We start from the raw sequence: 12,123 nt of genomic DNA, 5'->3' as shown, positions 1-12,123 counted from the left end.
GCTGTACAAACGAGGGCAATAAAAATCACATAAATGAAGGACAGAGTCTTAATCTATACGAAACCAGGCCTAGAAAGGTCTTAGAAAAAAAGTCCTATGCCCAGCTGAATCATGGCAGCCTTTACAGCTTTGCCCAGGTAAAAGCCATAGACGATATAAAAGACCAGTACAATGTCACTCACTGGTTTGTGCAGCGAGCATATCTTGCATAATCCTCCTGACGCTTGACAATGGCCAAAATTTACAAAATTGACTTAATATTTGATTCACTATGACCTGAATTGAGTAACTAAACCTAAAAACTCATCACAAAAACCTTTTACTGAGGTCAGTTCTAAGAGCCTTGTTTCCACAAACTTCTGCAGGACAGGAAGTGTTTGTGAAACCAGGTACTGGCCTTTTAAAAGACTGCAGATTGCGGAAGAAATGTCAGACTGTTAAACTCAAAACTCAATCAGTTTAACCTGAGACACATAATCCTAACTATAGTGGGAAAATGAATATGATCACACTACTTAAAACATAACCCAAGTACCAAGGTGCTTACATAATATACTTAAAAATTAGAACTTTCTGTAAGTTGGTAAAATACAGATAGGCAAACAATGCAGGTGTCATCAGTTGGAAATGGCATTAAGTGGAGTAATTTCTTATTTTCAGCGGATTCTTACGTGTGAGCATTCATATCATTTCAAAATATGACAGTTTCCCAATTTTCTTGCCACCTTATCATCATCGGCATCTCTTTACCCCTCCAGCTTTTTTCTCTTGTCATCATGAATTAGACCCACAGTGGGGTTTAACTCATACAGTGCTCTCGCACCTACAGGTTATTGTTTAGGCGTTTTGCGCTGCCTTTGTACTCCCAGAGTTGTCTCTTGCTATTTACCTCCTCTGCAGGGTATTGTACAGTTTGTCACTGTTGTCTGCGCACAATCTCTCCCTACTAACACAACTCTATTTTTGACTCAAACTTAGTTCCTCCCTATATCCTCTTTCACACAGAGTATTTTTTTTGTTAGAATGGCATTAACGCCCCCGTCTCCTGCGTGCACTGGAATATATCACTGTTGTTATTTGAAGCATTTTCTTTTACTTGGATTTTAAGTTCACCTGACTTTCTGACATTTTTGCAGTATAACATAAATAAAACTGAAGTTTTGAAAAGAGCGTGCACCTGTCATTTATTTAAATAGTCCTACCCCCATCACAGCTTTCTCAGCTTCTTTTTCCATCTAAAATCTACAGTTTGATGTCTTTCCTTTTGGATTAAAACAAAATCATGTTTATATTTGTCACATTCAAATCCCAGAGAAATAGGCTTGTTTCCCATTTTGCATCTTAAGATGCATTTTGAAAGCTTGCCAGGTTTTGTTGTTGTTTTGCATCTCATTCACTTTTTTAGTTTCTGACCTATTTTCTTTTCTTTTAGGATCTTCTACGTGTCTCATGACTCCCAAGATTTGAAGATCTTCAGCTACATTGCCAGAGATGGACAGAGCAATGTGTTCCGCTGTAATGTGTTCAAGTCCAAGAAGAAGGTAAGACAGAGAGAAGCTCCGTTTTAATGTCACTTGTTACGTGCCCTTGATGAGTTGGATAGATTCACTTAACTTAAGCCGTACACCTACAGCTCTGCTTTAGACATCATCTCATAAATTTGTTTTAAACAACTGAACAACAACAGAAAGCAATTTTATAGCAACCAAAAGTGGTTGCTATAAAACAACGCAAGGACAAAAGTTGTACACTGAGGACTGGCTGTCTTATGTTAAGAAGTAATTATTTATTTATTTTGAGGGGTTTTTTTGGGGGGGGGGATCTATTAGCAAGATTAATCAAAAAGTTGTAATCCGGCTGTGAGTTTTTTGGGATTTATCTTCTTCTTGTTTTCACTTCATAAATGCATATTCATTTGAAATACTGAAAATTAATTTGAAATAAAAAAAATATTGGGAGTCACCATTCAGATGTTTTTGTAAAAATATCGCTCATCCAGATACAGATATTCTAGAACTAGTACCAAGGCTGTATAACAAACCACACATTGCATGGTTACATGGTTTCAAACTAACCTTCTATTAGATCTAAATCTTTTACTATAAAAAACCTTTAGTCACAATTATAAATATAGTATGAAAGCCTACTTGAGGCTCAAATTTTAACCAGAGAGACTAGAATACGATGTTGGTATTTAAGGAATTGAGCTAAGTCACTTGATTCATATCTCTCAGACAGATTGTGATTTGTGTAAATGTAGAGCCTTTGTTTTACAAACGTTAGTCAAAGAGTTCCCCAGGAATGAGGACCAGTACTACAGTGCTTAAATCTTTGGGCAATATTACAAGAAAACACTGCATACATTTTCGGTTCTCTGCAGATGATACCCAGCTGTGTTTATCTACGAAGGCAGATAATATAAGACAATTAGTTAAACTGCAGTCACGTCTTAAAGATTTAAAGGCCTGGATGTGAAGTCATTTTCTTCTCCTGATTTCAGAGAAAGATTAGGCCCTAAAAATCTTGGAAGCATGATGTCTAACCAGATACTTAGAAACTTACAAAGGATGGCATTACCTTGGCCTCCAGCAACATTGTGAAGAATCTTGTCATTTTTGATCAGGATGTGTTCTTCAGTGCATGTATTAAACAAATATGTAGGGCTGCTTTCTTTCATCTTTGAAATACTGCTAAAATTAGAAACAGCAGAGCCTTCAACTGTCATGTCCTGTAGAACTAGCTCCTAGCTTGGATTCAGGAGACAGGCACCCTCTCTACTTTTAAGATTAGGCTTCAAATTCTTCCTTTTTGATAAAGTTTAGATTTAGGGCTGGATCAGGTGACCCTGAATAATCCCTTAGTTATGCTGATATAGGCTCAGAATGCTGTGGGACTTTCTGTGACCGTATGATACAATAAGCATCACAGTAATTTCTGCATCATTTCCACTCACCTATACCACTATTTAATGACAGCATGTCATTACACTTTTGTCTTCTCCTAGTCTGTCTCCTTGTGCTCTCTTTCTTTTATTTTGTCGTTTCCTTCCACTCCAGCTGGTCGCGACAGATGGCTGTCCCTCCCTGAGCCCGATTCTGCTGGAGATTTCTTCCTGTTAAAAGGGAGTTTTTCCTTCCCACCATCACAAGTGCTTGCTCATAGAGGATTTTCAACACCAAAATTACAAATGAATTTACAAAAACACATAATATAATCACATAGGCGGGGGGAAATGCAAGAGTTCAAAGAGTTACTTGTCTAAATTGTGTGGAAGTTTAAAATGGTTCATGCAAGCCTCAAGTACAACACCACAATAAAATGTCACTAAGAGGTGAAGAGTGACAATTCAAGGGAATTTATGAGAAAGTCTTGCTGAATCAATACGTCTTTTAAAAGTATTTAATAGAAGATACTGTCCACTGTAATTCACCTTTTGTAGTTAACGGTCAAGAGTTTCCTGCGTGGCAGGCTGTGCTCTGGCAGGTTCTGGAGCAACAGTTCAAGTATATAATCTGGGGCCAGGCCATGAAGGACTTTAAAAGCAGCAAGTTAAATTTAAAAGGTAGTTCTTGACCGGCTAGTGGGCAGCCATTAAAATCTGCTATGCTTCACATAACTGATTATGGTGAGTATGGTAAAACCTGAAAATGTGTTTGGACACACTCCGCTGATAAGTAGAGCTGAACTGCCAGTGAGCAAGTTGCTTCATGCCAACCTCTTCATACTCAGTTTCTCAAAAACCAACTAATGAGACTTTTTTTTCTTAACCTTGTTCTGCTAACCAGATTCTGCTTTGTTTGGGTTGTTTATGATTTTGAGTTCTTCCCAATTTAGATTTGTATGTCTTTTCTGATTTTTTTTTTCAAAAGGAGCAGCAGAGAGGATGGGCTTCAACCTAGAATGAGTCATACGAATAATGTGTTCTTAAATGGCTGTATCTCAAACCACTGAGGTACTTTTTAGTGCTTGTGTGTCTGCAGTCTTTCTTATCTGTAGAAGTTTTCATCACTGCATCTGATCTGCAGAGATGAAGAAATGCCGTACCGTGCTATGAAAAAGTCTTTGCACCTTTTACTGATTTTATTTTATTTTTTTGCCACATTTACATGTTTCAGATCATCAAGCCAATTTTAATATTGGACAAAGATAACCGGATTAAATGCAGAATGCAAATTTTAAATGATGATGTGAGAAAACTATCCACATCTATCTTGCCCTTTATGAAAAGGTAATTCAAGTCCAGCATGAACGGCCAATTTAAGGCATTTGACTGCCATGTTGACTGTTGGTAGGACGTTCCTTTTATGAATGTGATTTCAACATGTCTGGCAGTAATCAGGTCTGGGCGAGTTTAGTGAAAATTAACTCATCTATCCTGTAAATGTGGTTAATCCCACTTAATTAATGACTTATCAGTTTTTTTCACACAGGTCCAGGTAGGTTTGGCTGCCTGCCTAAATGAACTCATCATTTCTAAACTGCATTCTGTATTTAGTTGGGCTGTCTTTGTCTGATATTAGAATTTGTTTGATCTGAAACATGTATCTGTGACAAATGAAAGAAAATCAGGAAAGGGGGAAATACTTTTTTCCACACCAACGTGTATTTCTCAATCCTCCGCACTTTTACAGCCCAGTTCAGTCCTCCTAACTAATATCTCATAATACCCTGTGTGAATCTTCTGTTTCACCTGCAAGGCTCACATTTTATTTCCTTTATTAATCAGCTGTGATGTGTAATTAGAATACACTAGAGGGGTCGGATTTGTTTTTGTTAATTCCCAATTTGATCTCAAGTCAGCTGGGCCAGAAAATCCTATGAAGCAAAAAATGTATTCACAAAACACACTCCCAAGTTGGCTTAAGCCCCCTCCTTCAGTGTGGTATGGCAGACCATGGATAATGCCTTTGTCAGTGAGAAGGATGTTAGACTGATGGTGATTCAGATCTCTGGTTCAGATGAAATTACCACTTCTGACAATCACTCTGATCTGTTTTTATGCAAAACAATGCTTTCTGGAGCAATCCATTGAAAGGTTCCAACATCATTCTCCACCGTCTGTGCGGCTTTCACACTATGCCAACCCAGCAAATGGGCCAGATTGGACCTTTTAGGCAGGCTGCTAGCTGTTAGCCCTGTTAGCTTATTCATTTATGTAATTTACAATGAAACGGCTCCACAAAAGAGGGTGGACTGATTGAGCTCATGAATGGATGATTTAAACAGTCACCTCTTTTGGGCCTTTAATGCAGTTTATCCTTAGGTTTTCTCATTATCTAACATTACCTGGCACAATTTCTTATATGTTTCACATCCTCATGATGGGACATTATTGGTGCTGAACTAAGGTGTTCTAAATTCTGTGTTTTTTTTGGGTTTTTTTTGGGGGGGGGGGGATTTTGGTCGAGATAGGTCTCAAGAAGAAAGGTGTAGCTGGTGTAAATGGTGCTCATCATAAACATTTACCTTGGCACAAATAGGTATCATGGAAAAAAAAGATTTTCCGACAGCATTCATGTAAGTTAGAACACTTGTATGAGCAATTTTCAGGAGAGGATGAAAAGCAGGTGACCCATATGCCATAAGGCTATCGCAGAGGTCTGGATTCAGATACACCATACAGTATGTCCTTTCCACTCTCAACTGTCATAATAAAAGCTAAAACAAAAGACCTAAAATACTTTTTAAAAGTGCTTTTACTTACTAGCATGCCAGAGAATTGAACTACCAATCTACTGATTAGTAGGTAAATGCTGAGGCACAGCTGCCAAAATCTGATTTCCAATTTTAACTGGCAGTTGCACTGATGGTGCTTGTTTTGGTTTTATGTAATTTTTCATTAGAGTCGTTAGTTATAATATTGGGTATTTGCTGATTTATCAGTACCAACATTTATAACAGAAAGTGTATTTCCATTCATTTTCATTTTTAGCAATTACAAAACAAAGTTATATAATTAAAGAAGACATTCATCTAAGGCTACGTTCACACTGCAGGCGAAAGCGCTTCAAATCCGACTTTTTTGACCATATGCGACCCATATCCGATCATGCTATGACAGTGTGAACGGCACAAATCCAATATTTTCAAATCCGACCTGGGTCACTTTCGTATGTGGTACTGAATCCGATACATATCTGATGTTTTAGAAAGCGACTGCTGTTTGAATGGTCATGTCGCATTAAATTCGTCTTTTACGTCACTGACACAAGACAGACGGTAATTATCAGCGCTGGAGAAGACAAACGAGAAAGCGTGGTGGCGGAAACTGGAGACGGAGCGATTCAATGGACAGAAACTGAGGTTTTGGACTTAATTAGCATATGGGGAGACAATTCTATTCAAGATCAACTTGAAGGGTCGTATCGTAACCGGGCTGTGTTCGAGTGCATTGCCAAAGAAATGGTTGAACGAGGGCACAGGCAAATGTGGCTACAGTGTCAGAGGAAAGTGAAGAGCCTCGGGGCCATGTTTAAAGAAGCTAAAGATATAAACAAACGAAGTGGACGTGGTCGAGTCACCTGCCCGTTTTTTGATGAGCTTGACCGTGTTTTGGGCGACAAACCCAGCTGTCAGCCAGCTGTCACCCAGCTGTGACGTCTTCTTTTGCGCATGCGGACGGCTTTGAGGGCCGTGAACCGCTCACACTAGAGCGCGTTTGCAGTCACATTTTATTTGTAGTGTGAACAACCAGATAAATTAAATCGGATTTGATCAAAAAATCGGAATTGAGCATTAAGACCTTCAGTGTGAACGTAGCCTAACAGATGAAAGATTCCTGGTTCGATCCTGGTTTGGGTCAGAAAGGGGCACTGATGTAAAAACTCTGCTAAATCAAACATGTAGAGCGACCGTCTGTGATAAGCCCTTCTAAATAAGGTGGCAACTGGAGGTAGCTTCTACAAAGAAGAGATGGAAGAAACACCCTTCAACCATGTTACGAGTGTTGATGTTGCATAGTCTGTCCACTAGAGGGCACTCTGCAATATCCCCATTGCTGTGCAATGTGCCTGCTAAGTGCAAATGAGTAATCCGTGTCTTGCAACAATAGAATTTTTAAGCTGCATTGTCATATTATTTTAGGAAGGAGGTGTAAATAACAAAACATAAAAAATAAACAAATCTGTTTATGTTTTGTGTTACTTAAAGAAAAATTATTTTGGGCAATATATCAGATTTTTAAGTATTCAAATATATGTATTTGCATCTGTGTTAAAAATCCTGTATCAGCTGGGCTCTACTTTTTTCAAACGATCAGTGAAAGAATTTGTGTTTTTGTGTCAAAACAACCTCAAACTTTGTTGCTGCATAATTACAAGATGGACAAAGACTGATCAGTGCATCATTTCCGATGTTTTCACAGTCTGGTAGTTATGTGGCGTTCACAACAATCCCACCTTCTCTTTTAAATCTAGTCACTGTCTGAGTCGCATCCTGACAACCGCTAAAAAAGACACACCCTGGTTTTCCTCCTTGCACTGTGGGCCTGGCATTGGTGTGAGGAACAAGTATGAGGGTCTTCTGGGGTGGATATGTTGCTGCTGAAATAAGCTGAGCAGAGACAAAGTTAAAACAGAGTCCAGCAGTGTGACACAGTTAGGAAATGTGCTCCCAGTTTTCCACTTTAGCTGCCAATTCAGAGGACTTGATAGTTAAGTCCAGGGGTTAGCTGGGTGAAGCGCACACTGCCTCATTATCTCTTACAGACAGACTGGCATTGACACATGAGCACACATACACGCACACACATGCGCAGACACACACATATTCTGTTCAGAATACAAAATGGAGAGTGACGCATACCAAAAATCTCTGGGCAACCAAGGCCCTGAGGCCATTAAACTGAAAACTTATCTGTGCGTGTGTGTGTGTGTGTGTGTGTGTGTGTGTGTGTGTGTGTGTGTGTGTGTGTGCGCACGCGCACGCACGTGCAGGCACGTAATGCTTTTTAAAGTGTATTGGTGGTGAAGAGACTAAAGGCAGGGGCTGTTTTTAATGGAGAACTTATTGACAGTTTGAATTCATTTATTACAGTTCACATCTGGATGATATTGATTACATTTATAACTTTACAGAGTTTTTAAAAAAGCATTTCCCTGTGGCAGAACCAAAAATGAACCTGTTGTTGTTCTCCTCTGGGTGCATGATGCCGCATTAGACTGCACTGTGAAAAAGCACATTAGTACAAAAACATAAAGTCAACTAAGTAAACTAGTTTGGTTTATGTGTAATCAGTCTTTTTGCTCTGGAAAGTTAGCAGTTGGCTTTGCTTTCTGTAGTTATGTTTGAGTTGTTGTGATCAGCTACTACCTTTTAAAATTAGCCTTTCAATTATTTATTTTCGTTTTCTCATTTACTGACAATAGCAACTTCATAGAAACTAAAGCGTTACAAACACTCTCAACATATATTTAGAACCAGCAGATGATGATCTGGGTCTTATCTGGGATTATTATCACTTTTCTCAGTTTGAATATGGTTGAGAAAAAATATTATTTTTTAGGCTAAGACACACAGCCAAGATGCATCTGCCAGGACTGAAAATGAAGGACACAGGTTAAAAATTGCATTTCCTCAAGGAGTCACTTGAGCAAAAACAAGTCAAGAAGGTCCCTGTAGATTCAGTAGCTGTGTTAAACTGCTGCTTTTAATAGCAGAAATGACCATTTTTGCAGTCTGGAACAAAAGCTAATTTCTGCCTCTATAATGAAGGCAGGTGGGGGGAATTTTTTTAATGACAATGTTTGTGCTGTTGGTACCTTTGAAGTTTTATTAAAATTGTGTGACAAGTTTTAAAGTCTTCTAAGACGATTGTGATTTCTTTTAGTACAGTGAAGTGTGGTGTGGGTATATAACTAGGGATGGGTATCGTTTAGGTTTTATCTGATACCAGTACCAAACCGGTACTTTTGAAACGGTGCCGGTGCTTAAACGGTGCTTAAAGAATGGAGAACACACACTTTGTCCAAAAGCCTCTTGTTTAACTGTTTTTTTGTAAAAAGATAACAATGTTAGCCTTTTCTGCAGCTATGTGGCATATATGGTATCACTCTTGGCTGGAAGCAGTGCTTAAACAATGGAAAAAACACAAACTTTGTCCAAAACCTCTCATGTTTAACTGTTTTCCACTTTTTCTTTGGTCATTTTAGCCTTTTTGGCCAGGGTGAAGGGAGTATCTGCCATCAAACAAGAAGACAGCCGCATGTAGCTATGATGATGTTTGCTAGTTCACCTTACATGCATTAATGTAATAACGTGGTTAGCCTACTCAACGTAAATTACACACGAACAACATTTAGCTACTCACGCAGAGAAGAACGGCTGCTGCTGCCATCATCATCCGTCATCATTCTGCTACACTGGCAGGGCTAGGGGCCAGGACTCTCCTCTTCGTGTTTTTGGGGGATGTTGCAAACTCCGGGTCCGAGAACAGGCACCACACCCGCAGTAGATGTGCTCGGTGTGAGGTCTCGCAGCAAGCTATCAAATACGGTGCATTGCTCGGCTTTTAACAAAACGCTATAAGTCGCCAGGTGTTTCATCAGATTCGAGGTGTTACCTCCTTTGACAGTATCACAGTATCACCTTAAAGCACTTGTTGCAGGCTGCTGAGTTTGCATCTTTTGCTGTGAAGTACAGCCAGACTTTGACCACTTCGCCTTGGACATTTTTAAACTGTAGCTCTGCTCTAAAAGAACGTACGTACCTGGGCCCGCCCACTACGCTCGCAAAGGTGAAATGATTGGCTAGAATTCAAAGTGTATGACATTTCAGGGAAAGAAAGCACCGAACTGTGCGCTGCTTTTCGGTCTGGTTACTACCGTTTATGTCAGAACCGGTGCACATCCCTATATATAACTCACCACTGTTTATGCTTGTGTGTGTGTGTCTTACACCCAGTGCATTGCAGCGTATGGATCCAGCTTGCTAAGCACCCATGCTACTGTTAGCTGATAATTCAAATTCTGACAAAGGCTAAATCAGAAGGAAGCACTCTGGCATAATGAGAAGAATAAAGGTAACCATGTCAAACATGCAATAAAAATGTCATTCGTGTGGTTTTGTGTGAGTGCACGTGGAAACCTGTGAGAGGACAATTAGGAAGATGATTAAGGAGACTTTATTCTCCTTCTAACTACCAGCAGTGAGAAAATGTCTTGGCTTTATATCACAGCGGCATAAAAAAGGCTTCACTGGCCGATCACTTCTAACACTTAGGCAGGTTCTCCTTCTCTCTCTCTCTCCTCTACTATGACTTATGATCTCTCATTCATCCTCCTCCTTCTCCAAATCAGTACTTCAGTGGATGCTAATGAATGGTCGAGTCACTGTTATGTAGAATTGAAGTGTGGGTGATGGAGCAAAGAGTGTTCATCCACACAGTGAATGCCACATTGGCTCCAAGTCCACAGACGGTACTACTCTATTTAAGAGGCAGCTGTAAGTAAGAGCAGAAGCAAGAGGTGGTGTCAGAAAGTGTTACGCCTTTCAGAAGCCATGTTTTGAATATCATATATTGGAAATCCACACGCAATATTCATAAGAAGCCACAGTGATCAATGATTGCGTGGTTTATTTATCGCAAATCAAAAGAAATAGGCAAATGTTTTGACTTATCACTGTTCAGGTCAGTTTTTCAGCCACTTATTTTTAAGCCTGTCTCCTCTCACATGAGCTGTCAGTGTTTGGAAAGTCTGAAGCAGTGAATGCAGCACCTACGTCACACAACTGCCCCTGCCATGCCTTGTTGTTGGTGGATATTGCTCCATAGTGTCACTAGTGGTGCTTGAGATATGCAAACAAGTTTTTGAAATAGCTTAAAATATATCAAACCCTCTATATAATTTTTACTTTGCAAGTTTTTACATTTCAGAAAGTATATGTTTAAACTTTATATTCTAGAGCTTCAGTGTTTTGTAAAATATACAGGTCTTTCCCAGTACAAGTCTCACAAGATTTTGGTGGTAATCCTAATGAAGCTAGCCCAGCTTTAGACCATGTCATGTGTTGGTATCATTACTCTAATGTCTAATCTTGGCGATATCTGCATCAGTGAGGCGGGGGCACTTTAACAAGCCTAACATAAAGAACGGCACTCATAAGGATCATAAAACATAATGTGGATAACTTGGTTTTGGTCTTTTAAACCTAATAATTGACTCTATATATTACAGCTCAGTAATAACATGTCGAGCTTTAATGTAGAGTCCTGCTGTTGTTCTGTGTTTTTAATTTATCTACCCAGCTAATGGATGTAGTGAGAGCTGTGGTTATTGTGTCAAGTGTTCCTTGAGTTCATTTAATGAAATTCTCATTGAGATTTGGACGGAGAAGATTGCAAAGGCCAGACTTTTCTCTTGAGAGGGAGATTTTTCCCTCGTGGCTAATTACATTAGAAAGTTTGGGGTAAGGTACAGGGTCAGTACTGCCCGTTTCAGATAAGAGATTAGAAACTAAAATGTCTTAAAGAACAAGATGTGTGTAGGGTGTATATTTTTACGTGGGTGGTGTTTAAATGTAGCCACTGTAGATTTTAGCTTTAAAGTGAAGAATCAATGGTTTCCTCGCTGACTTTGTAGAGTGCTGATGTAAAATGATATAAGGCCAATTCAATGATAAGGACTCACTTTGTTCTTGATACAGCTTGGGGAAGGCAATTGGATTTAATAGCCTTTCAGCACTTTTTATTGAATATCCATATCTCAATGAAATTATCCTTCTGTCTTGAGCTGTAGTCTCTCCTCTCTGTTAAAGCTGCGTTGCTTCTGCACCAGTGGCACGACTAAATCAAAGTTCCAAATCAAACAGAACTGGAAATGGGTTGGCCATTTGTTTTAAGTTACTCCTTTCCTAACACTACATATCAGTCGTGTTATATATTGATGATTAGATTCCCCTGCTGAAATGTAAACACAGGCAGAAGTCAACTGGCTGTCCTGACATAATTACTCTGTCTTATTCTCCAGTGTTTTAGCTTTGTGCTATTTACAACAACCGCTATAAGCTCGCTGAAGCTGTCATGGAACTTGACAAGTCTACCCTTTTTTAAAAAAAAACATTTCACTGGCTTATTTGATGATTTAATGAGGTTGTTCTCACTCCCAACCCAGGATGTGGTCAGGA

General features: G+C 39.3%; 1 protein-coding gene across 1 annotated transcript in view; it reads left to right on the top strand.

Annotated features, from left to right (window-relative positions):
- The window catches only part of LOC308399221 (carboxyl-terminal PDZ ligand of neuronal nitric oxide synthase protein-like), a 247,076-nt gene that overhangs the window by 125,357 nt on the left and 109,596 nt on the right, over positions 1-12,123 (top strand). Inside the window, 1 exon segment of the mRNA XM_080886336.1 lies at positions 1,433-1,541. Within this exon segment, the coding sequence (XP_080742462.1) occupies positions 1,433-1,541 (109 nt within the window).

Source organism: Rhamphochromis sp. 'chilingali', assembly GCF_963969265.1.
Source record: "Rhamphochromis sp. 'chilingali' genome assembly, chromosome: 7".
NCBI lineage: Eukaryota > Metazoa > Chordata > Actinopteri > Cichliformes > Cichlidae > Rhamphochromis > Rhamphochromis sp. 'chilingali'.
This window is presented reverse-complemented; position numbering and strand designations above follow the sequence as displayed.